Source organism: Anomaloglossus baeobatrachus, chromosome 1, assembly GCF_048569485.1.
Source record: "Anomaloglossus baeobatrachus isolate aAnoBae1 chromosome 1, aAnoBae1.hap1, whole genome shotgun sequence".
Lineage (NCBI taxonomy): Eukaryota > Metazoa > Chordata > Amphibia > Anura > Aromobatidae > Anomaloglossus > Anomaloglossus baeobatrachus.
Genome location: NC_134353.1, coordinates 917,281,361 through 917,308,406, shown reverse-complemented (window position 1 = coordinate 917,308,406; position 27,046 = coordinate 917,281,361). Strand labels below are relative to the sequence as shown.

General features: G+C 46.7%; 1 protein-coding gene across 16 annotated transcripts in view; it reads right to left on the bottom strand.

Moving 5' to 3' along the window:
* The window catches only part of CELF4 (CUGBP Elav-like family member 4), a 1,553,364-nt gene that overhangs the window by 243,231 nt on the left and 1,283,087 nt on the right, over window positions 1-27,046 (bottom strand). For 8 of the 16 annotated variants that reach the window (XM_075327636.1, XM_075327668.1, XM_075327591.1 and 5 more), the window contains one exon: window positions 17,473-17,595. The exons of the other annotated variants lie outside the window; for them this stretch is intronic. In XM_075327636.1, the coding sequence (XP_075183751.1) occupies window positions 17,473-17,595 (123 nt within the window). The remainder of the gene's footprint in view (window positions 1-17,472; window positions 17,596-27,046) is intronic. 16 annotated transcript variants of the gene reach the window in all.

Here is a 27,046-nt window from a genome sequence, read left to right as displayed (position 1 = left end):
AGATAGATAGATAGATAGATAGATAGATAGATAGATAGATAGATAGATAGATAGATAGATAGAGGAATAGATAGAGGGATAGATAGATAGATGATAGATGGATAGATAGATAGATAGATAGATAGATAATAGATAGATAAGAAAAGATAGATAGATAACAGATAGAGGGATAGATAGATAAATAAATAGATAAATAGAGAGATAGATAAATAGATAGGAAGATAGATACATAGACGGATGGATAAATAGATAAAAAGATAGATAAAAGGCAAAAAGAAGGACTGACAGCATTCGCAGACATATACACCATGTGCAGAATTATTAGGCAAGTTGTATTTTAGATGATTTTTTTTATTATTGATCAACAACTATGTTCTCAATCAATCCAAAAGACTCATTAATATCAAAGCTTAATATTTTTGGAAGTTGGAGAGGTTTTTTTTTTAGATTTGGCTATCTTAGGAGGATATCTGTTTGTGCAGGTAGCTATTACTGTGCAGAATTATTAGGCAACTTAATAAAAATCAAATATATTCTCATCTCACTCGTTTATTTTCACCAGGTAAACCAATATAACTGCACAAAATTTAGAAATAAACATTTCTGACATGCAAAAACAAGACCCCAAAAAATTAGTGACCAATATAGCCACCTTTCTTTCTGATGACACTCAGCAGCCGACCATCCATATTCTGTCAGTTGCTTGATCTGTTTACGATCCACATTGCGTGCAGCAGCCACCACAGCCTCCCAGACACTGTTCCGAGAGGTGGACTGTTTTCCCTCCCTGTAGATCTCACATTTTATGTGGGACCACAGGTTCTCTATGGGCTAATAGCTTCTGTACTGACACTCAGGGTCCAGTATATTCAGTGTGAGGTTCCCTTTAGTGGGGTCCGTCTATAGGCACAGAGACTGTACTGGTTCTGGTCACGGTGGTCCCAAGACTAGGAATTGCTCTTTCTTTTCTCCCATATGCCCTCCTTATGGGGAATGTCACACACCATTAGCTACCCTGTAGGGCAGTACAGGGAATAACCAGAGGAGGAAACAAGGAGAACCCAGATGTGGAACTGGGGAGCAAAATACAGCGGCCATTCCTGATCGCCCTCTGCGCCGCCCCATTATTGTCATCTGCTATAATGGGTTAATTTGCCTTTTTGACGATTTCCTACAGTAGCTGAAAAGCTCATTTCCTAAGTTGTCAGCAGCAGAAAATTGAGTTGTTGAGCACACCTACGTGTGACAGGTTGCTTTTCCAGTTTCCTTCTCACCTATTGATATTCAATTACACAGCATGGGCCTGCCTGTACTGCTCTATCCACCAAGCACCGGAGGCCTCCCCCTCACCACACCATACAGAAACACAAGAGCAGCAATCATACAGAGAAACCCGCACATCTCCACTGTATAACACTCATACTAACCTTCCAAGCGCTTATATACACACACGGAAGCACTACAAGAATCAGCATGCTCTGCAAAGCATTACCATTCTTCAAGTACACCACTACAGCTATAAAACACAATCATCTAACTACATTAACAAGTCACTTTGTTCTGGCCCTGAGTTACATCCTGTATTATACTCCAGAGCTGCACTCACTATTCTGCTGGTGCAGTCACTGTGTACATACATTACTTATCCTCTACTGATCCTGACTTACCTCATGTATTATACTCCAGAGCTGCACTCACTATTCTGCTGGTGCAGTCACTGTGTACATACATTACATTACTTATCCTGTACTGATCCTGAGTTACATCCTGTATTATACTCCAGAGCTGCACTCACTATTCTGCTGGTGCAGTCACTGTGTACATACATTACATTACTTATCCTGTACTGATCCGGAGTTACATCCTGCATTACACTCCAGAGCTGCACTCACTATTCTGCTGGTGCAGTCACTGTGTACATACATTACTTATCCTCTACTGATCCTGACTTACCTCATGTATTATACTCCAGAGCTGCACTCACTATTCTGCTGGTGCAGTCACTGTGTACATACATTACATTACTTATCCTGTACTGATCCTGAGTTACATCCTGTATTACACTCCAGAGCTGCACTCACTATTCTGCTGGTGGAGTCACTGTGTACATACATTACATGACTTATCCTGTACTGATCCTGAGTTACCTACTGCATTATACTTCAGAGCTGTATTTGTTATTTTTCTCATGGACTAACTGTGAAAATACATTACATTTTATTTTTTAATCCTGTAGTGATCCTTACTTAGTTACATACTGTATTATACCCCAGAGCTGTACTCTGGAGACTTCAGAACTGGAATATCCTCACTATACATTAAGGTGAAGCAGACGTATACTGTTATACTGGGGAATTGTTAATGATGAATTTACTTCCAGAGAAATTTGTTATAAAAGCATAAAACACATAAAATAAAACAAGGATTTTTCTTTTATTCATTCATTGTAATAATACATGTGTACACTAGGTGGCAGTAAGGGCAATGCACTTTTTGTTGTTTGCATGCAGTAAAACCATACAAAGAGTCTGATTATATTAACACTGGATTTATGGCTACGGAAAAAAGAAAAAAAAAACATACAAAAATGTTTTTTCTATTGTTTAAGAGTCGCCTAAATTAAAAAGGGGGCTCTTATATTTTGGCAGAGTAGACAAGGGGCCTACATGTTGGATTTTGCAGAACAGGATTAACCGTAGTTGATGCAGATGTCGCAGTCCCATCCATATCCCTGAGTACATGGATGGCAGTGATGTACTCCACATGGAATATATATATATATATATCCTATGTAGGATATTAAAAACTGACCTGGATAGTACAATATTACAAAAAGATCTGGATAAGATATCAGAACGGACAGATACTTGGCAAATGAGATTTAATGTTGATAAATGTAAAGTAATGCACCTAGGACGGAGTAATCCTATAGCTGCGTATACATTAAATGGAAGTAAACTCGGGACTACAGAACAGGAGAAGGACTTGGGTATTCTCATTACAAATAAGCTGAGCAGCAGCACTCAATGTCAGGCAGCAGCTGCAAAAGCAAACAAGATTTTAGGGTGTATAAAAAGAGAGATTAGATCCCGTGATCCCAGCGTATTGTTACCCCTCTATAAATCACTTGTAAGGCCACATCTGGAATATGGGGTCCAGTTTTGGGCTCCACATTTTAAAAAGGACATTCAGAAGTTAGAGTCAGTTCAAAGGCAGGCAACTAGACTACTACAAGGAATGGAGGCCGCCTGTATGATGACAGGTTGAAAAAGTTAGATATGTTTAGCTTAGAAAAAAGACGTCTCAGAGGAGATCTCATTTATATGTATAAATACATGTGTGGTCAATATAAAGGACTGGCACATGACTTATTTCTTCCAAAGACAGTACTAAGGACCAGGGGGCACTCACTGCGAGTGGAAGAAAAGCGATTCCGGCAGCTAAATAGGAAAGGGTTCTTTACAGTTAGAGCAGTCAGACTGTGGAATGCCCTACCACAAGAGGTAGTAATGGCAGATACTAGAACAGCTTTATATTAGGGCTGGAGGATTTCCTCAGTACACAACATTGTTGGTTATAAATGACTTAGTGACTAAATGTAGAACTGGTGGAGGAAGGTTGAACTAGATGGACCGAGGGCTTTTTTCAACCTAAGTAACTATGTAACTATGTAACTATGAGAAGGGGAGTGTTTAAAAAAATTTACATTGATACCCTGGAAGTTCAATTTGCTCTTCCGCCGAAAGACTGTAAACATGGTACATGTCCTGTACAAGTCAGAGGAGTCTATTCTTAACTGAAGGTGGCACCTGACTGTGTATGGCAGTGTATGGCATAATGGGGCACCATATGGCACAATGAGGCACTGTATGGCAACATGGGGCACTGTATGGAACAATGGGATACTGTATGGCACAATGGGGCACAGTATAGCACTGTATGGCATAAAGAGGCACTGTATGGCACAATGGGCCACTATATGACACAATGGTGCCCTTTATGGCACCATGGGGCACCGTATGGCACAATAAAGCACTGTATGGCACTGTACAGCATAATGGGGCACCGTATGGCACAATGGGGCACTGTATGACACAATAGGGCACTTGATGGCACAATGGGGCACCGTATGGCACAATAGGACACTGTATGGCACAATGGGACACTGTACGGCACAATCGGGTACAGTATGGCACAGCAGGGCACTGTATGGCATAATGGGGCACCGTATGGCACAATGGGACACAGTATGGCACAATGGGGCACTTTATGGCACAATGGGGCACCGTATGGCACAATGGGACACAGTATGGCACAATGGGGCGCTGTATGGCATAATGGGGCACCGTATGGCACAATGGGACACAGTATGGCACAATGGGACATCAAATGGCACAATAGAGCACCGTATGGCACAATGGGGCACCGTATGGCACAATGAGGCAATATATGACACAATAGGGCACTGTATGGCACAATGGGGCACAGTATGGTACAATGGGGCACAGTATGGTACAATGGGGCACAGTATGGTACAATGGGGAACAGTATGGTACCATTTAGGCACTGTATGTAGAGAAAATAAAAAATGGTAAATGTGGACAGCATGAACTCTGTAGACATGTTTAAAAGCTTCAGAAAAGCTGCGCTATGATGTGAGGTTATTGTTTTTTACATATTTCTACAGAGAAGCGCCCCTTCTGCCCACCCAACCTACAAAAAAGACATTAAAAGACCAGCTAGCTGCTTTCTGTAGTGTAGGACAGGAGTCTGGTTGTCAGCCGCTCCCTCTCATCCCATATGGAGGTAATGAATTCGATGGCACAAAACAGTTGGAGAGAAGAGAGACATAGAGTGAGGCCCGCGGGTCCCTCAGGGGCTCTTAGCTGTCCTGCCAGCTGCCTGCCCCGTTACAAAGATGTGACTGGAGAGGGAAAAAAAAAAGAAAGAAAAAACCAAAACCGCTGCAGATGAGCACTTCATCCCCAAAAGGCCATCTTCTGTGCCTGGATGATTCATACCCCCTGTCAGGGAGCCTGGCTGCCTGGCACTTTATTTCCGGCCTAGCAACAACTGATTTATGAGCTCATTTATAAAACAATGGGCATGGAAGAAAAAGGAAGGGAAAAAAAAGTTGTCCTGTGCCGCTAGTACAGCCGGAATTAAGGAAACACCACTGAAATAAGACGCCAGTAATGGTTCTGGCTACGCGTAAACACAAGTTGGCGCTAATGATGATTAACCCTTAAGGTTTGGAATCACAGCGTACGTTGTCACCTCTGGAGGTGACGTTATATGGATAAACCTCCCAAGTGACAGCATAAGGTGCTAAGACTAGAATATGGGTGAGGGCAATTCATTCATACATATTGGGTATATTGATTTAAGATGGACAAATCACTTGAGGAGCTATCTATCCCGTATAGGGCACAGTGGTGCGCCCACAGGACGAAGTAATCTGGCAGAAAGGGGGTATTTAGTATTCATGTTGAATCGCTGGAATGGATGATGGCTGATGAAGTAATCTGGCAGAAAAAGGGTATATAGTTTTCATGTTGAATCACTGGAATGGATGCTGGCCGATGAAGTAATCTGGCAGAAAGAGGTCAGAATGCCGCATGAATACCAGGAGGTCAGGGGCAGAAGAATCATCAGGCTTAAAGGTGTTATCCGGCTTCTTTGACTTTTTTTTTTATTTCCCTATTGGGCTACATTGGGGCAGGTAAGTAGATAGAGACCACTTACCTGCCCTGCTGTCAGCCCATCTCCCCCGTCTCAGAGCGGTCATGGGACCGCTCCTGCCACGATTTTGCTGCTTCCGGTCATTTCATGTCAACATGGGCAGGGCCATGTTGACATGCAAATGTGGAACAGCATGTCGCCTCCCTGCTGGGCTGTACAGTGTGATGAGCCCCGCCCCTTTCCCTGCACCCTCCCACACATTCCCCCGCACCTCTTTTACTCTCCAGTAACCTCCCCCTGCACTGCTGTGGGGTCCGTGCCCTGGGGGCGGTGCCTGGCGGCGGCTGCCGTGGTGTCAGCTCCAGCACCGGGCCCCCTGCTCAGGATCACACATTCAAATATACCGGCATCACAGATCACACATCACAGATGCCGGTACATTTGAAAGTGCTGATGAGAAGCAGCGCAGCGCTGCTTCTCATCACTGTCCCTCCCGCTGTCTGTGCTCTCTTCAGCACAGCGGGGACGTCACTACTGTGCTGATATGTCCAGAGCACAGACAGCTGGCGAACGTGCAGGAGCGGCGGGGACCGAGGAGGGGTGAGTATGTACTCCCTACATGTGTTCCCTATGGGGGGGGGGTGCAGAGCCATATGTGTGCGTGTGCAGAGCCATATGTGTGCGTGTGCAGAGCCATATGTGTGCGTGTGCAGAGCCATATGTGTGCGTGTGCGGTGCAGAGCCATATGTGTGCGGTACAGAGCCATATGTGTGCGTGTGCGGTACAGAGCTATATGTGTGCGGTACAGAGCCATATGTGTGCGGTGCAGAGCATACGTGTGCGGTGCAGAGCCATATGTGTGCGGTGCAGAGCCATATGTGGTGCTGTTATTTGCAATGCTGTAGTGATACCAGGTCAGGTGCTGGGGACGAACACTGACAGGGAATGTGTGGGCAGGGGGCGGGGCTGGACACTGGGGTGGGGCTGGACACTGGGGTGGGGCTGGACACTGGGGTGGGGCTGGACACTGGGGCGGGGCTGGACACTGGGGTGGGGCTGGACACTGGGGCGGGGCTGGACACTGGGGCGGGGCTGGACACTGGGGTGGGGCTGGACACTGGGGTGGGGCTGGACACTGGGGCGGGGCTGGACACTGGGGTGGGGCTGGACACTGGGGTGGGGCTGGACACTGGGGTGGGGCTGGACACTGGGGTGGGTGGTGACAGCTCTGACTGAGGTTTTGCACAGGAAGTGGTCAGTTTGCTGGATCTGAATGTAAACAAGAAGCTGCAGAGAATAAAGGGATAATTCAAGAGGAACAAAAGATAGAAAACAAAAAATAACAATGTAGGTGTGATTTATATGACAATACAGCACAGATAAACTCAAAAAATTTTGTTAAGCTAATATCGGACAACTCCTTTAAGGATATTCCAAAGATGGGTTGAGGTCAAAAATAGGCGTCAAATAGGCTAGGCAAGGACTACTAAACAGAACTGAACCACAGCAAGTGTAAACTATAACTGGCGACTCCCAAGGAGTTTAAGTAGGGTGTGGTTCTTTTCCAGTTGCCACAGCAGGGAGCTGACAGGTGAAGGAAGAAGCAATGATTATCTTAAGACAATGGCATCATTTAATGGTGACATATTGTAAAGGACCAACACTTTAAATGAAAGGCTGTCCATTGTTAATAGGGCTTCAACAAACAGGTTTGGTACTAACCACTCCGATTAGTGGGGGCCATTGTCTTTTCCCTTTAACCTCTGTACAGGCATTTGGTATTTGTGTTGAATCACCAGAATGGATGCTGGCCGATGAAGTGATGTGGAAGAGAGGGGTCAGGATGTCGCATCAAGGCTCAAGGATAGTCAAAAGATGGGGCGATGTCCAAAAACAGGGCTAAACAAGTACTACTAAAGAGGAACCACAGCAAGTGTAAACTATAACTGGCAACTGCCAAGGAGTTTAAGTAAGGTGTGTATTTCAGAAAGTATACATCCAATCTGACAACAAAAGGTATGTATAGAATCAGCATGATAGCGCCAGTATAGCACTGGCTTTAGGTTATATAGGAAAATCCTGGTGATTGGTTCCCTTTAAATGTTTCTAAACGTTATTGTGGATGTGACAAATGCGACCAGGCCTCACCTTTTAGCAGACCTGGCCTTGCTCAGCACAATTAACGGTGATATCATGTTGTGTTAGGTGTGACATTGTATAGGACTGCAAAGATACTGTGAAAGCCAATTATCACAATGAATATAGAAACAGTTACTTGGTAAATTTCTGCTGCATCTATTTCTATGTGCATCTGCATACTGTATATTCTACATATAACGTACCTGTTCTACAGAATATAGGGCTGCTTATCTGGAAATCACAGTTGTGGATTAAATTTGCAGTAATCGCTGATTCCAAGAATATAATATGTTTCCATTATCACAGGTAAATTATAATACGAGTTTTGAAGATTCTGCTTCTTTTGTCTTAAAGGGAACCTGTCTGGTGCAATATGCACCCAGAACCACGAGCAGTTCTGGATGTATATTGCTAATCCCTGCCCAACAGTTGCTGCATCTAGTAGCATAGATAAAGGGATCTTTAGAGAATCTATTTCTAAAGATCCTTAAGGATATGCTAATGAGTGCAGGGACTAGTCACAAGCGTGTTAGTTCCTGTGCTCATTCTGCCCTCTTAGCATGGTAGCACACCCACAGGGGCGTGCTAACATGCTATTCAATGCCCACTGCCCAGCGTCATCATCAGAGGTGACGTGCGTATCTGTGTCCGTTGCACCGCCTCAGAACACTGGGCATAGGATCACTGTGCATGGATCAGAATGCCCCGCACTTCCGGTCATGCACACTATGAAGCTGGGTGTATGCATCCCGGCTTCAGAGAGGTCTAGTGTGCATGACCGGAAGTGCTGGGCACTCTGATCATGTGCACTAACCCTATGCCCGGTGTTCTGAGGTGGTGCAACGGACACAGGTACGCGCGTCACCGCTCATGATGCTAGGCCATGGGCATTGAATATTATGTTAGCACGCCCCTGTGGGTGTGCTAACATGCTAAGAGGGCGGAATGGGCGCAGGAACTAATGCCCTTGGGACTAGTTCCTGGTCTCATTAGCATATTATAAAGGATCTTTAGAATAGTTTTTCGAAAGATCTCTTTATGTATGTTACTAAATACAGGGACAGTTAGGCAGGGATTAGAAATATGCACCCAGAACTGCTCGTGGTGCTGTCTAGTAAAGATAGTTTATCATCTAGGATCCATATAGGTCCAGCCACTGGTCATACACTGATTGGCAAAACTGAGCACTTTAAAACCCTGTTGTAATAGAGATGCAGTGCACTTGGCTGATCACTGCGCCATTCCTTTATGAAGCTAGCTAAAAAGCTAAGAAGAGGGTTTGGAAGCCTCATAAGGAATAAATAGAGAGGCGGTCAGGCATGTGCATAATGATAAAATTGTCCCATTGGAGATAAAAGTTCCCAGTCCTCCTGATCAGGTGTGATCACACCTCTAGATCTATGAGTTATCACCTACCTAATAGATGGGTGATAACTTACTTAACTGGTTAATCCCTTTAACTTTAATCTGTTCATGTAGTAATTAGTGTATCTAAAATGCCAGATCAGTTATGTCATTTAATGAATACCTGCTCAAGAATAATTATGAAATAGATATAAATAATAAAACAGTGGTAGCAAGCATTCAAAGCTAACGCTACATCTGCAACATTGTTTATATATTTACTTCCAGGGGTCTTAATTTCACCCATGGCAGGACCCTAGAAAGTTTTGTTTAACTTTTGTATTAAAGGTTAATATTAATAAGTTAAAATATCCAGGTTTATATATTATTGATTATAGTGACAAATTGCATTAGGATTGTTATTGGCACTTCAGATCAATGAATTGTAGGATAATGTCTTAACCCGACTTTACCATGAAGATATCCTTTCTGCTGTTCACTTTTAATACCAATTATTACTAGTGATGAGTGAGCACTAAAATGCCTGGGTGCCGGGTACTCGAATCTAGTAAATTGGAATGCTCGGGTGCTCATCTTAAGTAACGAGCATAATGGAAGTCAATGGGAAATGCAAGCATTTTTCCAGAAGACCCTCTCAGGATGTCTGAGGAGGCATGGAAATCACTGAAATGGATATAAACGGCACTCAAACGGAATGGGATCAGCAAGGGGAAAATGCTTGGATTCAGGTCACTGCTGGGAACAATGCTGACCGGAAGTGCGGGGACTTCTGATCTTGTACACTGAGCCTAAACCCGGAGTCTGAGGAGGTGACAATGGACACAGGTACACGCGTCCCTGCCGATGACGCTGGGCAATGGGCATTAAATGGCATGTTAGCACGCCCCTGTGGGCATGCTAACATGCTAAGAGGGCGGACTAGTTGGGGGATTAACGCCCTTGCAACTAGTCCCTGGCCTCATTAGCGTATCATAAAGGATCTTTAGAAATACTTTAATACATTTTCTAACTATCTCTTTATCTATGCTAGTGTATATAGGGACGGTTAGGAGGGATTAGAAATATGCACCCAGAACTGCTCGTGGTTCTGACTGCATATTGGACCTGACAGGTTCTCTTTACATAGAGTCTTCTTCAGTTGAGCAGGTCTTGGTGCTTGTTCATCTTCTTATCCTTCACTGCCCCATATTTCTTGGTAAAGTTGTAGAGTTTTGAAAAGCTTTACTCTTGTCATGTGGGATGTCCTAACACTAGTTGTCGCAAGACACACTAATGGAGGAGTAGTGAGATGCTCTAACACTAGGTGTCACTAGAAACACTAGTGAAGAGTAGTCAAACAAGCCAAAGGGTCAGGAGCTGGGAAATCACATCAGGTACACAGGGAGATAGCGGGGCCGAAGACAGGGTACGAGTAGGAGGTCTGGAAGCCAGGAGGTAATGTCAGGTACATGGGGAGAGAGTGGGGCCGAGGTCAGCGTACGAGCCGGAGGTAAGGGAAGCCTGGGAGTCAAATCAGAGTCAGGGGGACAGGTGGAGAAGGGTACTTAGGTTAGTGGTAGCAGGGACAAGATCAGGACAGTCACTTATGGGAACTGGAGACAAAACTGTAATACAGGAACTATCACCGATAGTGTTCTGGGCGGAGTTGCTCCTAAATAAGGCAGAGCAGTCACCCGGAACGAGGCTCCAGTGAACAGGTCCCATGCAAAACAAATACAGGGTTCGAGGCCGGGAACAACCCATCCACCGGAGCATAACACAAAAACAAGGCATTGGCTCTGCAGGAGAGAAGAGCACTGCCAATCAGTATCATGACAAGCTTCGTTGGGTGGTCCCTTTTTATTGTCTACCTTTTGGCCACTGAGGCTACTAAGATATCCCCTGTCTAAGAACCATTCTTCATCCAGTCATACAAGAATATATTACAATCTCCTTTCCTAGAGTAATCTATAATAAAACGAGGAAGGCTAGAAAAAATTACGACAATCTAATTTAAAGCAAATCTGACCCCACCTTTGCCATCGCCGAACTGTGACACCAGCAGCACGGTTCCTGTTAATTTTCACAGTAGAGCTGTCAGCAGGTCTGTAAATAGTGCTCCTCTATAGCCAACGCTCTCCTTCCACACATCAACTGTTCAATTAACAGAAGAAGGGAATAAAGAGGACTGCAACCTTCTATCAGGGCTTTGATGTTTCCCGGCAATTTATGAAAGTGTACACAAATCTAATTACAAGCCCCACTGCTTCCCATTTACATGAATCTACTCCAGTTCTGAGCTGTTTATATCAAAATAATTGTTCAAAAAAAATTAAATAAATAAAAAAAAAAATCTTGGCTGATCTTGGAAGCCGGCTCCCCACTCACAAGTGGATCATGAGGAGTCTGGGAAGATGGGGATTGACACTCGGAAGAAAAGAAAATTCCCAGATGCTGTTGTTTTTCTGTAAGATAATGAGATGGACTGTGATAAACACGCTGTGTCAATAACGTAAGAAAATGATTCGTTTGGAACGAAATAAGAAATCAGCGTCTCAGACGGCGCCTTTGTTCAGGGCTGATAAGACTTAAGGCGACACGATTATTGCCCATTGTGGTGATTTATTGATTTTGGAAGGGGAGGGGGGTGGGAGTTGAAGCTTTTCATACAATCATGGCTTCTTAGCCCAGCCAAGCTTGCAATCTAACATGCCCGGAACAACAAAGCGTCTTGTCAAGGTTATGAAGAGCCGAAGCTCCAGTTGTTATTGTAATAAGACGGAGGATAATCACAGAGCTGCCGGATTCATTCCATGGTCAAATGCTTAAAGGGATTCTTCATCTATTCTTCATCTATTTTTACTCTTCAGGCCCCATGAATGACCAAAGATCCCTTCTATTTTATTCTTCAGGCCCCATGGATGACCATAGGTCCCTTCTATTTTCTTCTTCAGGCCCCATGGATGACCAAAGGTCCCTTCTATTTTCTTCTTCAGGCCCCATGGATGACCAAAGGTCCCTTCTATTTGACTCTTCAGACCCCATGGATGACCAAAGGTCCCTTCTATTTTATTCTGCAGACCCCATGGATGACCAAAGGTCCCTTCTATTTTATTCTTCAGACCCCATGGATGACCAAAGGTTCCTTCTATTTTATTCTTCAGACCCCATGGATGACCAAAGGTTCCTTCTATTTTTTTCTTCAGGCCCCATGGATGACCAAAGGTCCCTTCTATTTGATTCTTCAGGCCCCATGGATGACCAAAGGTCCCTTCTATTTTATTCTTCAGACCCCATGGATGACCAAAGGTCCCTTCTATTTTATTCTTCAGACCCCATGGATGACAAAAGGTTCCTTCTATTTTATTCTTCAGACCCCATGGATGACCAAAGGTTCCTTCTATTTTATTCTTCAGGCCCCATGGATGACCAAAGGTCCCTTCTATTTGACTCTTCAGACCCCATGGATGACCAAAGGTCCCTTCTATTTTATTCTTCAGACCCCATGGATGACCAAAGGTCCCTTCTATTTTATTCTTCAGACCCCATGGATGACCAAAGGTTCCTTCTATTTTCTTCTTCAGGCCCCATGGATGACCAAAGGTCCCTTCTATTTGATTCTTCAGGCCCCATGGATGACCAAAGGTCCCTTCTATCAGCCAAAGTAAAGAAAAGTTGTAAAGATCAGCTCTAGTGGTTTCAACCCAGACATGTACTATGGTTAGCTGCTTTTTCAAATTCATGAAAAAGCAACGCTGTCCCCTAATGACTACAGCGGATTTTTAAGGGTTAAGAATCAGATTATCTCCATTTTAAGTAAGGGTTTTCTAAAACTCTTATCTGTTGCTTGCTGTTGGCCCAATCTCTGACAAATGATTTGGCTTCATTGACATCATGAGTCAACGCCAGTCCTGTCTCGCCTACTACATGTCACACGGAGGTTTTCACTAACTTCACCAACTGTCATGGCAACATCGGGATCTGTTCAGACTGTACATTTGGACAATCCGCCTGATAACTTCTCTGAGGTCTGTAGTCAGAGCAGGCTGACTCAGGTGTCGACCAACAGATTGGTAGTTCATAGACAGGCTAGGGAGAGCTAATCTCTGCTAGTCTGCTTGTGATTCATTTTTGATCACATGTTGTGGGACAGCCAATCACATCTGCTTCCCTCCTTTATATGCTGGCTGGACATCTCCATTACTGCTAGGTATTTAGCTGGTCTGGTGCTATGTTGTGATCCAGACTAACTGATGGTAGTAGTACTTGTGGTGTGTGTGGTTGTGGAGTTAACCCTTGTTGTCTTTTTGTTGCTACCTTCCTGCTCTTGCTTTTCTGCTGAGTCTCTCATTGTTCGTTCCAGTATGTCAGAGTTTAGTTTTTCCCTGTTTGTCTTTATCTGTGTTTCCATCTCTCCTGCCCCTTCCTTCCCAGGTGGGAGGGGAAAATAAGATCAGTTCTGGTCAGGAGCTTTGCCAGGCATGTGACTCAAGCATCTCCACCATTAGGGGTAACCCTGAGGTTAGGTATAGTCTACGGACCTCTAGCATGAGGGACAGCATAGGCACCCCTGTCCACTACAGACACAATATGTGTACAGCTTTCTTGGCTACAAACAACACTAGCAGACATCTTGAAAAAGTTGATGATCGTGTGTGATGTTGAAGCGTGATCACCGAACAATCAAGCGTTTCATGGCAAATAGCCAACAGGGTTGCAAGAAGCGTGTTGGGCAAAAAAGGCGCAAACTAACTGCCCATGAATTGAGGAAAATCAAGCGTGAAGCTGCCAAGATGCCATTTGCCACCAGTTTGGCCATATTTCAGAGCTGCAACGTTACTGGAGTATCAAAAAGCACAAGGTATGCCATACTCAAGGACATGGCCAAGGTAAGGAAGGCTGAAAAATGACCACCTTTGAACAAGAAACATAAGATAAAACGTCAAGACTGGGCCAAGAAATATCTTAAGACTGATTTTTCAAAGGTTTTATGGACTGATGAAATGAGAGTGACTCTTGATGGGCCAGAGGCTGGATCAGTAACGGGCAGAGAGCTCCACTCCGACTCAGACGCCAGCAAGGTGGAGGTGGGGTACTGGTATGGGCTGGTATCATCAAAGATGATCTTGTGAGACCTTTTCGGGTTGAGGATGGAGTGAAGCTCAACTCCCAGATCTACTGCCAGTTTCTGGAAGACAACTTCTTCAAGCAGTGGTACAGGAAGAAGTTGGTATCGTTCAAGAAAAACATGATTTTCATGCAGGACAATGCTCCATCATATGCATCCAACAACTCCACAGCATGGCTGGCCAGTAAAGGTCTAAAAGATAAAAAAATAATGACACTTGTTCACCTGATCTGAACCCTATAGAAAACCTGTGGTCCCTCATATCAATCTAAAAAAAACCCACTCCAACTTCCAAAAATATTAAACAGTGATATTTATGAGTCTTTTGGGTAGATTGAGAACATAGTTGTTGATCAATAATAATAAAAAATCCTCTAAAATGCAACTTGCCTAATAATTCTGCACACAGTGTATGACATTCACCTAAAGTGTATGGCCTTTTATACACTTTGATCATACGTGATGTGGTTATGTATGTTGGAGCCACTGGAAACTAGTCACACATGCCATGTTACACAGTGTACAGCACATAGACCCCTCGTTATTGGAGGAAGGGGACAATGGTGGAATTGTTAAATTAAAAAGCCTCTTATTTATATTTCTCACTATAATTTCTTCACTTTTATGTAAATTACTTTATTATCTGAAAAATTCTGCAACTTTGGAGATTGGGATTCACTTATCCCAGTTTTCTGGTGTCAATAGGTTCCAGATTTCGTTGCATAATGTTTCTCGTGTAAACTTTTGCAACTTTAAGCCATTCTGCTCTACTTTTAAAAAGTGGTGGGAATGTGGATGTGATTAGTGATGAAAAAAAGTTTAAAATATATTTATAAATAATTTTTTAAAAAAAAACTCACAAAAAAGTTGCAGTTGTCACCCTAGTAAGGGGAGGTGGCACACAGAGTGGAAAAATCAGCTCTAGACAGAAGTGTTATATCTAAAGCTATGCCAAATTGATCAAATGTTGCACAAAAAAGGAATACATTGGTGCAAATAACAACAATGCAGCCTGCAAAAATTCCCCTTTGTGTTTACATTATTCCCTATTTCAAGATCTTGGCTTTCAGTTATTAAATAGAGACGTGTATCAGGAACTCAGAACCTATGATGCTGCATCTGTTGGAAATGTATAAAGATTTTTTTGTCTGTAAATTGGATTGTTCTCATTCACGGACACCTAGCAAGGACCTTGCAAATAATAAAGAATTGAATGGAAAGTTTTGAGTGATTTTTGACTAATTCGGGGTTCACTGAGGATCAGAGTAATTGGCATTCTGGAGATAGTTCTCTCGAAATAAAACTTTAGGGGAAATATATGAAGGCTTTTGTGGCAGGTTTATTTTTACATTAAAAAAAGTCATAATTTTTTATGCTGATTTTTGCTTTTCTGTCACGACTTTTGACGGTTTCAAAATTAAGGAAAAGTAGTCGTCAAGTCGGGCATGATTAGAAAAAGTCTAACGGGAAGCCAGATTTATGAATTCCTCTCGCTTACTAAAACTGAATGTGGGTAAAACTGAAGTAATCATCTTCCCCCATCTCACCTATCTTCCCTACCCGATCGATCTATTACAATACATAACATCACGCTCTCTCCAGTACCCAAAGTCCATTACCTCGGAGTAACACTCAATTCTGCCTTGTCCATCATACCACACATCCAATCCCTCACCACCTCTTGTCGTCTCCAACTCAAAAATATTTCCAGAGTCCATCTTTTCCTCAACTCCCAATCTACGAAAATGCTAGTGCATGCCCTCATCATCTCCCGCCTCGATTACTGCAACATCCTTCTCTGTGGTCTCCCTGCTAACACTCTCATACCTCTCCAGTCCATCCTTAATTTTGCTGCCTGACTCATATACTTTACTTCTCGCTTCTCCCCAATGCCAATCTCTTTGTTCCCCACCATATCCAATTCAAACTACTAAAACTGACCTACAAAGCCATCCATACTTTGTATCCTCCATAAATCTCTGAACTAATCTCCCATTATACTCCAACAAATAATCTCTGGTCCTACCAAGATCTCCTTCTCTCCTCCACACTTATCTACTCCTCACCCAACCACCTCCAAGACTTCTCCCGAGTATCCCCTGTCCTCAGGAATTCTCTGCCTCAACACATCAGATTATCTGCTACACCTGCAACTTCAAATGGAACTTGAAAACCCATCAGTTCAAAAATGCCTACAGTCTGCAATGACCCCACCGCCTAACCACCACCGGAGCTGCCGCCTCACCTTCACCATAGCTGCCGTCTCACCACCACCGGAGTTGTTGCCTCACTACCACCGAAGCTGCTGCATCATCGCCACCAAAGCTGCTGCCTCAACACCACCAGAGCTGCTGCCTCACTACTGATAGAACTAGCGCCTCACCACCGCATGAGCAACCGCTTCACTGCTACCGGAGCTGCCTCCTCAACACCACAGGAGCAATTGGCTCTCCACTGCTGGAGCTGCTGCCTCACTAACGAAAGAACAACTGCCTCACTACTACCAGAGCTGCCTCCTCACCATCGCCGGAGCTGCAACCTCACTGCCGCTGGAGCTGCCTCCTCATCACTGCTAGAGCTGCCTCCTCATCACTGCTAGAGCTGCCTCCTCACCACTGCCGGAGCTGCCACCTCACCATCGCCAGAGCTGCCGCCTGAACACCGCCGGAGCTGCTGTCTCACCGCCACCAGAGCTGCTGCCTCAGCACCACCAGAGCTGCCTCTTCACCATCGCCAGAGCTTCCACTTCACCATCATCAGAGCTGCTGTCTCACCGCTGCCGGAGCTGCCTTCTCACCACTGCTAGAGCTGCCGCCTCACCACTGCCAGAGCTGTCACCTTACCACCATCAGAGCTGCCTCCTCACCAACGCCAGAGCTGTCGCCTCACCACCATCCCAACTATTGCCTCCTCCCAATATCCAATAGAATGTAACACCCACGAGGGCAGGGCCCTCTTCCCTCTGTACCAGTCTGTCTACTGTAACTTGTATATGTATTTTGTATGTAACCTCTTCTCCACTGGAATCAATGGTGCTCTAAAAATAAATAATAATAAAAAAATGAATTGTGATGTTTTAAAAGGTAGCAAATTTTACTTTAGTAGGAAAATGGGGTAAAAAGTGTAGAAAAAAGTTTTAGGTTGGATCCACACATCCCTGTTTTGTGTTCATACTCACAGACTGGCCGTAAGTCAACTGATCCGAACTTGACAGCCTCATATATTCCGTGTTCGGGTCAGGGAACGGTTCATGCATCGTGGCCCCTACACGAACTGCGAAACTCGAATGTGCGAATCCAGCCTTAAACAGAAGTTTTATATATTTTGTAAATATTTGTTAAACATTGAGCAACACTTTGATACATAATGAGCAAGAAATGTCACCGCAAACACAAAGAAAAGTAACTTAAAAGAAGTCACTAACTTTTTGTTACAATAGAAATAGAATTGTTTTTGGCACAAAAAAAAGAAGAAAAAACAAAATAAATAATTCCAGATTTACTGGAAATCTCTCATCGTATAGAAGTTGTTCTGTGAGTTTACGGCACCTGAAAAGTGACAGCTGAGGAACGCACTTTCGGTAATTTCACACATGCATGCACAGACACACGCCTGTTGGTACCATGGGCAATGAGTGGAGGAGCCGCGGCTGACAATCTGTAGACAGATTCATTTGGAGGAATTCATCCTACACCTGTAGAAGTGACAGAACTTCCCCCTTCAGGACTGAACTCCAGGGTACGGGGAGGATCATTAGCATTCTGCTCATTGCCCATCCCCCGGCTGCTGAAGTCTCCAGGTTCAGAACCAGAACGGGGGGGAGAATCGTCCCAGCAGCTGCCAAGCAGCTGGACCAGTCACTCGCATTGAGCGCTTGATAATGTCTTGTTTTCGCAAAATATGTTCTGCTTTTGTTGCGAGCAGCCATGTGTGACTCGGAGGTGCCACAGTCTTCAAGGAGACTCTTTGTACTCCTGATTACTTTCTGTTTTATTGAATATGTTCGGGTTGTTTTCCCAGCCTTGTACAATGACTGCGTACAGAGCGGTTAATGGAGTGCTCTATACATACCGTAATGAGGAGCGGAGTTATCACCAATGACTGCGACGGAATATCAATGCCCTGCGTATACCTGGCAGGTGAAAGTTTCTTCAAGGTTTCTTTTTTTTAAAGGGGTGGTTCACTAGTCTGCAATAGTGACCACATCCCTGTAAAACTGATAGGGGAGGCCTTTTCTAAATACCTTCATCAGCCAATTTTGCTTCTGAGTGGTGCTATTGCGGTCCACTCATCCCCATAAAGTGACCCCCCCCCCGGACTCTGTGACCTCTGGGATCTAGTGATGTTACTGCTGAAGAACAAGTAAAGTTGTGTTTAAGAAAAGAAACTCTGATTGTTGTCGTCTCCTTGATGGAACCTGAACCAGAGAAAAGAAAGAACCGAAGTATTGCCAGTGGCTAGTAAGTGGACGAAACCCAGACAACTACTGGGCCCTCAATCTGCCTGTAGCAGGACCAGGAGGCTGCACTACACAGGACACACTGACCACGACTACAGCGCCCCCTGTGCCCCTGTTTTACAGTTTCATCCCTCGTCACAGTCCAGCATTGCTCCTGCTTGCGGCGCTCTGCAGTGAAGGAGAGAGTGCACAAGATGAAGACTGGGGTCGGTCTTGGAGATGTTCGGTCAACTGAAAGTTGACGTGGCATAATAATAATATAATAATAATATGTGTGTGTGTATGTGTGTATATATTATCTGTCTGTATATGTGAATATATATGATCTGTCTGTATATGTGTGTATGTGTATACATGTATGTGTGTGTATATGTGTGTATATGTGATGCCGTGGACTAGCCAGGTAGTCATAAATAAGGCCCCGCATTACACCCGTCCCTCACTAGGTAACACCAGCCAACCACATAAAACCCTAGTCACCTCCCTCAGAGCTGGATGGACACACAAGGGGGGGCGGAGCCAGGCGGTTGGACACGCCTGTGATGACATGGACACTCAATGCCTAGCAAGGGTTAAAGTTTCTTAAAATTCAGCCAGACGTATTGTTCCTCTGTGTGCTAAGTCATGTTTGCTAAACCATTGTGTCTGCCAGGCCCCTCTGAGCAATCATTGTAATGTAGTTGTGTATTGCTAATCTAATGTAAATTACCTTAGTAGCCATTGTCTAGTCTTTGACTTTCTGATTTCATGTAAAAAATCCTCAGTATTTCTGTCCACATCATTTAAATGAACATTATCCATGCAGCTTGAAATTCATCCAATAAGAGAAGCAACCTTGTGCAACCAATCCGATAAGGGCACAGTTTATCCTAAGGGAAGGTTATGGCTATAAAAGGGATTTCCTTAAGTCACCAGTTGTTGGATGTGCATGATCCAGTCTAAGCTCTTAGGAGCTGGCTAGAGGATCAGGATACCTTGTGGCTTCAATCTAGGGACTCCAGTTCCGATTGGAGACCATATCCACAGTGTAGGGATTTCGACTCCGGCTGCCAGAATTATATCATCAAACCAGAGACTACTTAAGGAGGAAACCCAGGTTGGGACAATCCAGTCACCTGGTACAGACTTTGAAGACCTCAGCCAGCTTCCTAAATCTAGCATTATTCCTTTATCGGTGGGTGCCCACCAAAAGCGGGGGGCTGCTGGATTGGAGTAAATAGCCCTGGAACCTCTGAGGCATGGACATTCTAAATCCCTGGTAAGCCAGCGGAAGGGTGAGACTCTGTTGCCTGTTACATTTGTGTGTTTTGCTGGTTATGTGTTATATGCCGTTAATATTTTGGGGATCCAATAAAGTCTTAATATTGTGATTCCCTCACCCTGTGTTGTCTGAATAGTGTTCCGCCCACGGTTAAGGAGGTCATGCGTTCAGTTGGGATGAGCCCTGAGCCACGCTGTCTTTCTAAAGGCGGCTGGGCCAGCGGACAAGAGCACCCACTGAGCCCCGTGTCTCCACAACGCCCACCGAGGAGTTCAGAGAGCCTGAGGCAGGAAAACAAGTTCAGTTCAAAAACAGTTCAGTGACAGTCTAGTGTGAGAGTGGAGTGGAGGAGGCCAGGCCTGTAGGTCAGGCCTGTGACAGACTGACAGGTGCCAGGGTTGGAGCCCTGGTACCTCTGGCCAGGAGGCATACGGAGGCCTCTGTCTGCAGGAGCCGGGAAGACGGCTTGGTGGAACCGTGGAGGACTGGGACAGGGTAGTGGCCCGCCGGTACCGATCCGGGGAACCGACTCGGAAACCGGAGCACAAGAGGGGGTACTCAGACCCTGAAACAAGGTCTAGAAACTACTGGACTGAGTTAATTAACTGATTGCGATCTGGACTTTATGTCCTTTCCCACCCAAAGTCCCTCATAGAACACAACAGCCCAACGAGGGGGATAGAAAGCCACCGCCAAGGCTCAGAGATCCCACGGGCCAGGGTCTGTGGGCAAACGGGCTCCTCCGACATCTACAAGCCGGGGAGCGGACTCCTGACGCTGCAAGCGCAGGCAGTCCAACAACTCAAACAGGTGCAGGAGAAAGGCAGAGACCACCAACCGGGTGGGGGATCCCGACTGCAGCCGGCTGTGGGCACCGACCACCATCATCTTGGTTTACCAGAGACTCGAGTGTTTCATTCTAATAGTGAGTACACCAGTGCCCTCCGGCCACCCATCTCCCTGCACCGCCAAAGCACCCCCAACGGGTCCCGGGGCCACCATCACTGCCCACGGAGGGGTTAACAACTTGCTGCATACCATCTCCCCCAGGTGCCCCGTAACTGCAGCGGTGGTCTCCACCTTCACCACATCCCATGGGTGGCGTCACAAACTTAAAACACGGCTCTGGCCGTACACCTACGTCCCAAAACCGCCAACCCCCCTTTTAGATCGGAGTGAGCACAGGGGCTCCCGGTCCGGAGACGCTCAAGCCACCCACCAGCGAGCCCGGATCCGAGCGGCTCGGTTGCAGCCGAGCACGGGGCTGCACACACACACACACACATATATATATATCTATTGTGAGACTGTGACCGGGGTTATCTATGACGGCCGGTATGTCTCGCCCCGGTTGTGCTCACTCCATGATAGAAAGTACATCCACTCTAGGGTTAATGCTGTTTCCTTACAGGCTGAAGGAAGGGTTAAATGCAAACAGGAACAAGGGCAGGTGTGCCGGGTGTGAGGGAGTGAACACAACTCCCTGAGTTCTCTGCTGGAGAGGCACATGTATATTGGTGTGGACTTTTGTTTGGACATTAAACCGTGTGCTGTGAAACTTAATGCCTGGATCCCGTGTCTTCTGCTGCGCAGCCGACCACGCTACCTCACATATGGTGGAGAATCGGCGGGCATCCCAGCCGGTGAGGTGTGGCTTCCTTTTCTGGTGACCCGGTAGCACATGTCCTGGATTCAAGCGGCTATACTACGGCCCAAACCCAGCGACGCCATGGAGGACATACTAAAGCATTTGGCTCAGGCTAATGCACAGCAACAACAGGCTAATGCACAGCAGCAACAGACCAATGCACACCTGCTCCAATCCTTGAAATCGCAGGAACAAAGACACCAAGAACAGCTGGTTCAGGCCAATGCACGTCAGCAGCAAGCCTTACAATTGCAGGAACAAAGACATCAAGAACAGATGGTTCTCCTGGCCAAGTCGATCCGTGCCGGACCGGCAGCAACAACCCCGGGACCGGGTGATGACGGCAGCGTCCGGAAAGCGGTGAGACAAGCGTTGCAAAAGATGACCCCGGGGGATGATGTGGAAGCGTTCCTGGCGGTGTTTGAGCGGGTGGCTGAGCGGGAAAAGCTGCCGACCCCCCAGTGGGCTGAGGTATTGTCGCCCTATCTGACGGGGGAACCCCAAAAAGCGTACCTGGACCTCTGTACCGAGGACGCCATTGACTATGTGACCCTAAAAGCCGAAATACTGGCACGGTTGGGGGTGAATACCTATGTACGGGCTCAGCGGGTAAATCAGTGGTTCTATGAGGAAGCCAAACCCGTACGCTCCCAGGCCTATGACTTATTGCATCTTGTAAAAAAGTGGTTGCAGCCTGACACTCTGAGCCCGGCGCAGATGGTGGAAAGGGTAGTAGTGGATCGTTTTGTGCGCACTTTACCCGTCACCGTTCAACGGTGGGTAGGACAGGGTGACCCGAGTACCCTGGACCAATTAGTGTCCCTGGTAGAGCGGCATGTGGCTACGCAGGACTTGATACGGGACACTGAGACTTTGCGTACCGCCCGTCGGTCCGGCCCCTCCAAGCCTAGGGCCAAGGACCCACCGCTGACAACGGTGCAGGAGTCCCCTACCGTCCCGTCTGAGGCTGCGGCCGCCAATCCTGAGGTCCGGAAGGTTCTGTACCCTAAACGACAACCCGTCAAGGGGGTTTCCGTCCCCATTAGATGTTGGCGGTGCCAGCGGGTGGGACATATGGAAGCCCAGTGTCCACTCACCACGGAGCCCATGGATTGTGGGGTTACCCGGCGGGGTTCAATGTATGCTCAGGTGGTGTGTACCGCTGACCTGGTCTCCCCAGAGACTGAGCCCCACTTGTGCCAAATACAGGTGAATGGATGTCCGGTTACAGGATTGTTGGATTCCGGAAGCTTAGTGACCCTTGTGCGATCCACCTTGAGGGCTAAAGTAAAGGCCACAGGACGTACCGTGGGGGTGGTTTGCATACATGGGGACCGCTGAGACTATCCCACGGGGATTGTCACCATCACAGCACCTTGCGGTCAGGTGCAACATGAGGTGGGACTTCTTAACACTCTTCCTTATGACGTGATCCTAGGAAGAAATCTGCCCTATTTTTGGACTTTATGGAGGGGACCCCCTAAGTCCCCTCAGATATTGGTCAGTCCGGGACCTGAGCCCTATAATCCTGAATCCGGGACGCCTGCCGTAGGGGTCACCATGATAGGGACAGAGTGTGAACCCGATAGGTCACCCCTAGAGGTATTGGCAGGAGAGACTGAAATGGTCGAGCCCATCCCGGAGTTGGAGGCGTCCCCGGATACGTTTGGGACTGCCCAACTCCAGGACCCTACATTAATACATGCCCGGAGTCGGGTGACAGTAATTGACGGGGTGGCACAGCTGCCCGGTGACCAGGTAAGGTACCCCCATTTCGCTCTTAAGCAGGATTTACTCTACCGGGTAGATGAAATACGGGGCGTGGGGGTAGAGCAGTTGGTGGTGCCCCAGCCGCATCGTCAGCGGGTCCTCGACTTGGCTCATAAACACCTGATGAGTGGCCACCTAGGGGTCAAGAAAACGCAGGAGCGAATATTGCAAAGGTTCTATTGGCCCGGAGTCTTTGGGGAGGTAAAACGGTTCTGCGAAACCTGCCCGTAGTGTCAGCTTACCACACCCCTGACCCATTTTCGCAGTCCGTTGGTACCGTTACCCATTATAGAAGTCCCTTTTGAACGGATAGGGATGGATCTGGTGGGGCCCCTCGTAAAGTCCGCTCGAGGGCACCAACACATCCTAGTGATCGTTGACTATGCCACCCGGTATCCCGAGGCGATACCTCTCAGACATACTGCAGCAAAGCTTATAGCTCGGGAGTTGTTTGCTGTGTTCTGCCGGGTGGGGTTGCCCAAGGAGATCCTTACGGATCAGGGGACCCCATTCATGTCTAAAGTGACCAAAGAGCTATGCCGGCTACTCCAGATCAAGCAGTTGCGTACGTCTGTGTATCATCCTCAAACGGACGGTTTAGTCGAGCGTTTCAATAAAACCCTGAAAACCATGCTCAAAAGGGTAATTTCAAAAGACGGGAAAGACTGGGATATGATGCTTCCCTATTTGATGTTTGCCATCCGTGAGGTGCCACAGGCATCCACGGGGTTTTCGCCTTTTGAATTGTTATACGGGCGACATCCCCGGGGATTGTTGGACCTGGCAAAGGAAACATGGGAGCAAGAGCCCACCCCCCATAAAAGTGTGATTGAACACATTTTGGGTATGCAGAACCGCATAAGCGCGGTCATGCCAATTGTGAAGGAGCATTTACAGGAGGCTCAGGCAGCGCAAAGCGGCCGCTACAATAGACAAGCCACCGTGCGGACCTTTAAACCTGGGGATCGGGTGTTGGTATTAATCCCCACGGCGGAGAGTAAATTCCTGGCTCAGTGGCAAGGCCCCTACGAGATAAAGGAAAGAGTCGGGGTGGTTAACTATAAAGTATTGCAGCCCGGTAGGCGGAAACCTGAACAAATATACCATGTCAACCTATTAAAACCTTGGCAGGAACAGGAAAGCCTGATGGCTGTTTTTTCCCCATCTCCCTCCTCTTCGGGTCGTTCACCTCCGGCTCCAGCGACCTCCGGAGAGGACGAACCGGAAGTAAGGATTGGAGAAGCCCTCACCAAGACTCAGAGGCGAGAGGCCAGACGGTTGGTTCAGCAGAACCCCGATGTCTTCTCCGAGCTGCCCGGTAGGACCAGTCTGATACGACATGATATTGTCACCGAGCCCCACCTGAAGGTACGCCTGAAGTCATACCGGGTACCGGAGGCTCGACGACAAGCCATATCGGAGGAAGTAAAGACAATGTTACGCCTGGGGGTCATCGAAAAATCCCGGAGTGAATGGGCTAGTCCGATTGTCCTAATACCAAAACCCGATGGCTCCTTAAGGTTCTGCAATGACTTTAGGAGATTGAACGAAATATCCAAGTTCGATCTCTACCCCATGCCCAGGGTGGATGAGCTGATTGATAGGCTGGGACAGGTGCGGTATTTTACCACGCTCGACCTGACCAAGGGGTACTGGCAGGTGCCACTGACGGAGTCCGCCAAGGAGAAAACCGCTTTTGTTACGCCGGAGGGTCTCTTCCACTATGTTGTCTTGCCTTTTGGGTTACATGGCGCTCCGGCCACGTTCCAGAGGTTGATGGACTTGGTGCTGGAACCCCACCAGGCGTATGCATCAGCGTACCTTGATGACATCATTATTTACAGCTCCGATTGGCAGACCCACTTGGAACAGGTACAAGCGGTGGTGGACGCGCTTCGAACAGCCGGATTGACAGCCAATCCCAAGAAATGTGCGTTGGGACTCACGGAAGCCCGCTACTTGGGCTACGTGATAGGCCAAGGAGTGATTAAGCCCCAAATTACCAAGGTTGAGGCGATCCAGAAGTGGCCTAGACCCCTGACCACGAAGCAGGTTAGGGCCTTCCTGGGTATCGTGGGGTACTACAGGAGGTTTGTAAAGGATTTTGCGGGACTATCAGCCCCCTTGACGGACCTTCTCAAAGGCAAGAAGTCCGTCATGGTGCGCTGGACTCCGCAGGCCGAGGACTCCTTCCGGGCCCTGAAGGGGGTCCTGTGCGGACAGCCCGTTCTCGTACACCCTGATTTCCGGAAGGAGTTCATAGTACAGACTGACGCCTCAGAGGTCGGCCTGGGGGCAGTGTTGTCTCAGGTGGTTCAGGGGGAGGAACACCCCGTCACCTTCTTAAGTAGGAAGCTCACCCCTCCCGAGCGGAATTATAGCGTAGTGGAGAAGGAGTGCTTGGCGATCAAGTGGGCCTTGGAGTCCCTACGCTATTACCTGCTGGGACGGCAGTTTCGCTTGGTGACGGATCACTCTCCACTGGTCTGGATGAGGTCCGCCAAGGAACGGAATGCCCGGGTTACCCGGTGGTTCCTTTCTCTGCAGAACTTCCGGTTTACGGTTGAACATAGGGCCGGTGGGTTGCAGGGCAACGCCGATGCCTTGTACCGCGGCCCGTGTTTGATGGCGGGAGTTCAACCCCGCACGCTTGAACTGAGGGGGGGGTATGTGAGACTGTGACCGGGGTTATCTATGACGGCCGGTATGTCTCGCCCCGGTTGTGCTCACTCCATGATAGAAAGTACATCCACTCTAGGGTTAATGCTGTTTCCTTACAGGCTGAAGGAAGGGTTAAATGCAAACAGGAACAAGGGCAGGTGATCTGTATGTGTGTGTATATGTGTGTATATATGATTTGTCTCTATATATGTGTGTAAATATGATCTGTCTGTATATGTGTGTGTATGTGTGACCATGATCTTTCTTTGTGTGTGTGTGTGTGTGTGTGTGTGTGTGTGTGTGTGTGTGTATACAGTACCGTGCAATAGTTTTAGTGAGGTTTGGGAAGAATGCTACAAATAATTTTTTTTTATAACTTAAAATGAAAACTGAAATAACAAAATAGAAATCTAAATCGCATTAATATTTGATGTGACCGTTCTTTGCCTTCAAGACAGCATCAAAGCATCAATTCTATGTAAACTTATACACAGTTATTGAAATAACTCACCAGGAAGGTTGTTCCAAACACCTGGGAGAAAGAACCCCAAATATTCTGTGTAAAGGCCGCGTTACACGCAACAACATATCAAACGATATATCGCCGGGGTCACGGATTCCGTGACGCACATCCGGCATCGTTAGCGATGTCATCGCATGTGACACCAACAAGCGACTGTTAACGATGGAAAATACTCACCAAATCGTTCATCGTTGACACGTCATTCATTTTCAAAAAATCGTTGATTGTTGAGGTCGCAGAATGTTCGTCGTTCCCGAGGCAGCACACATCGCTAAGTGTGACACCTCAAGAACGACGAACAACAGCTTACCTGCGGCCGCCGGCAATGAGGAAGGAAGGAGGTGGGTGGGATGTTACGGCCACTCATCTCCGCCCCTCCGCTTCTATTGGGCAGCTGTTTAATGACACCGCTGTGACGCCGCACGAATCG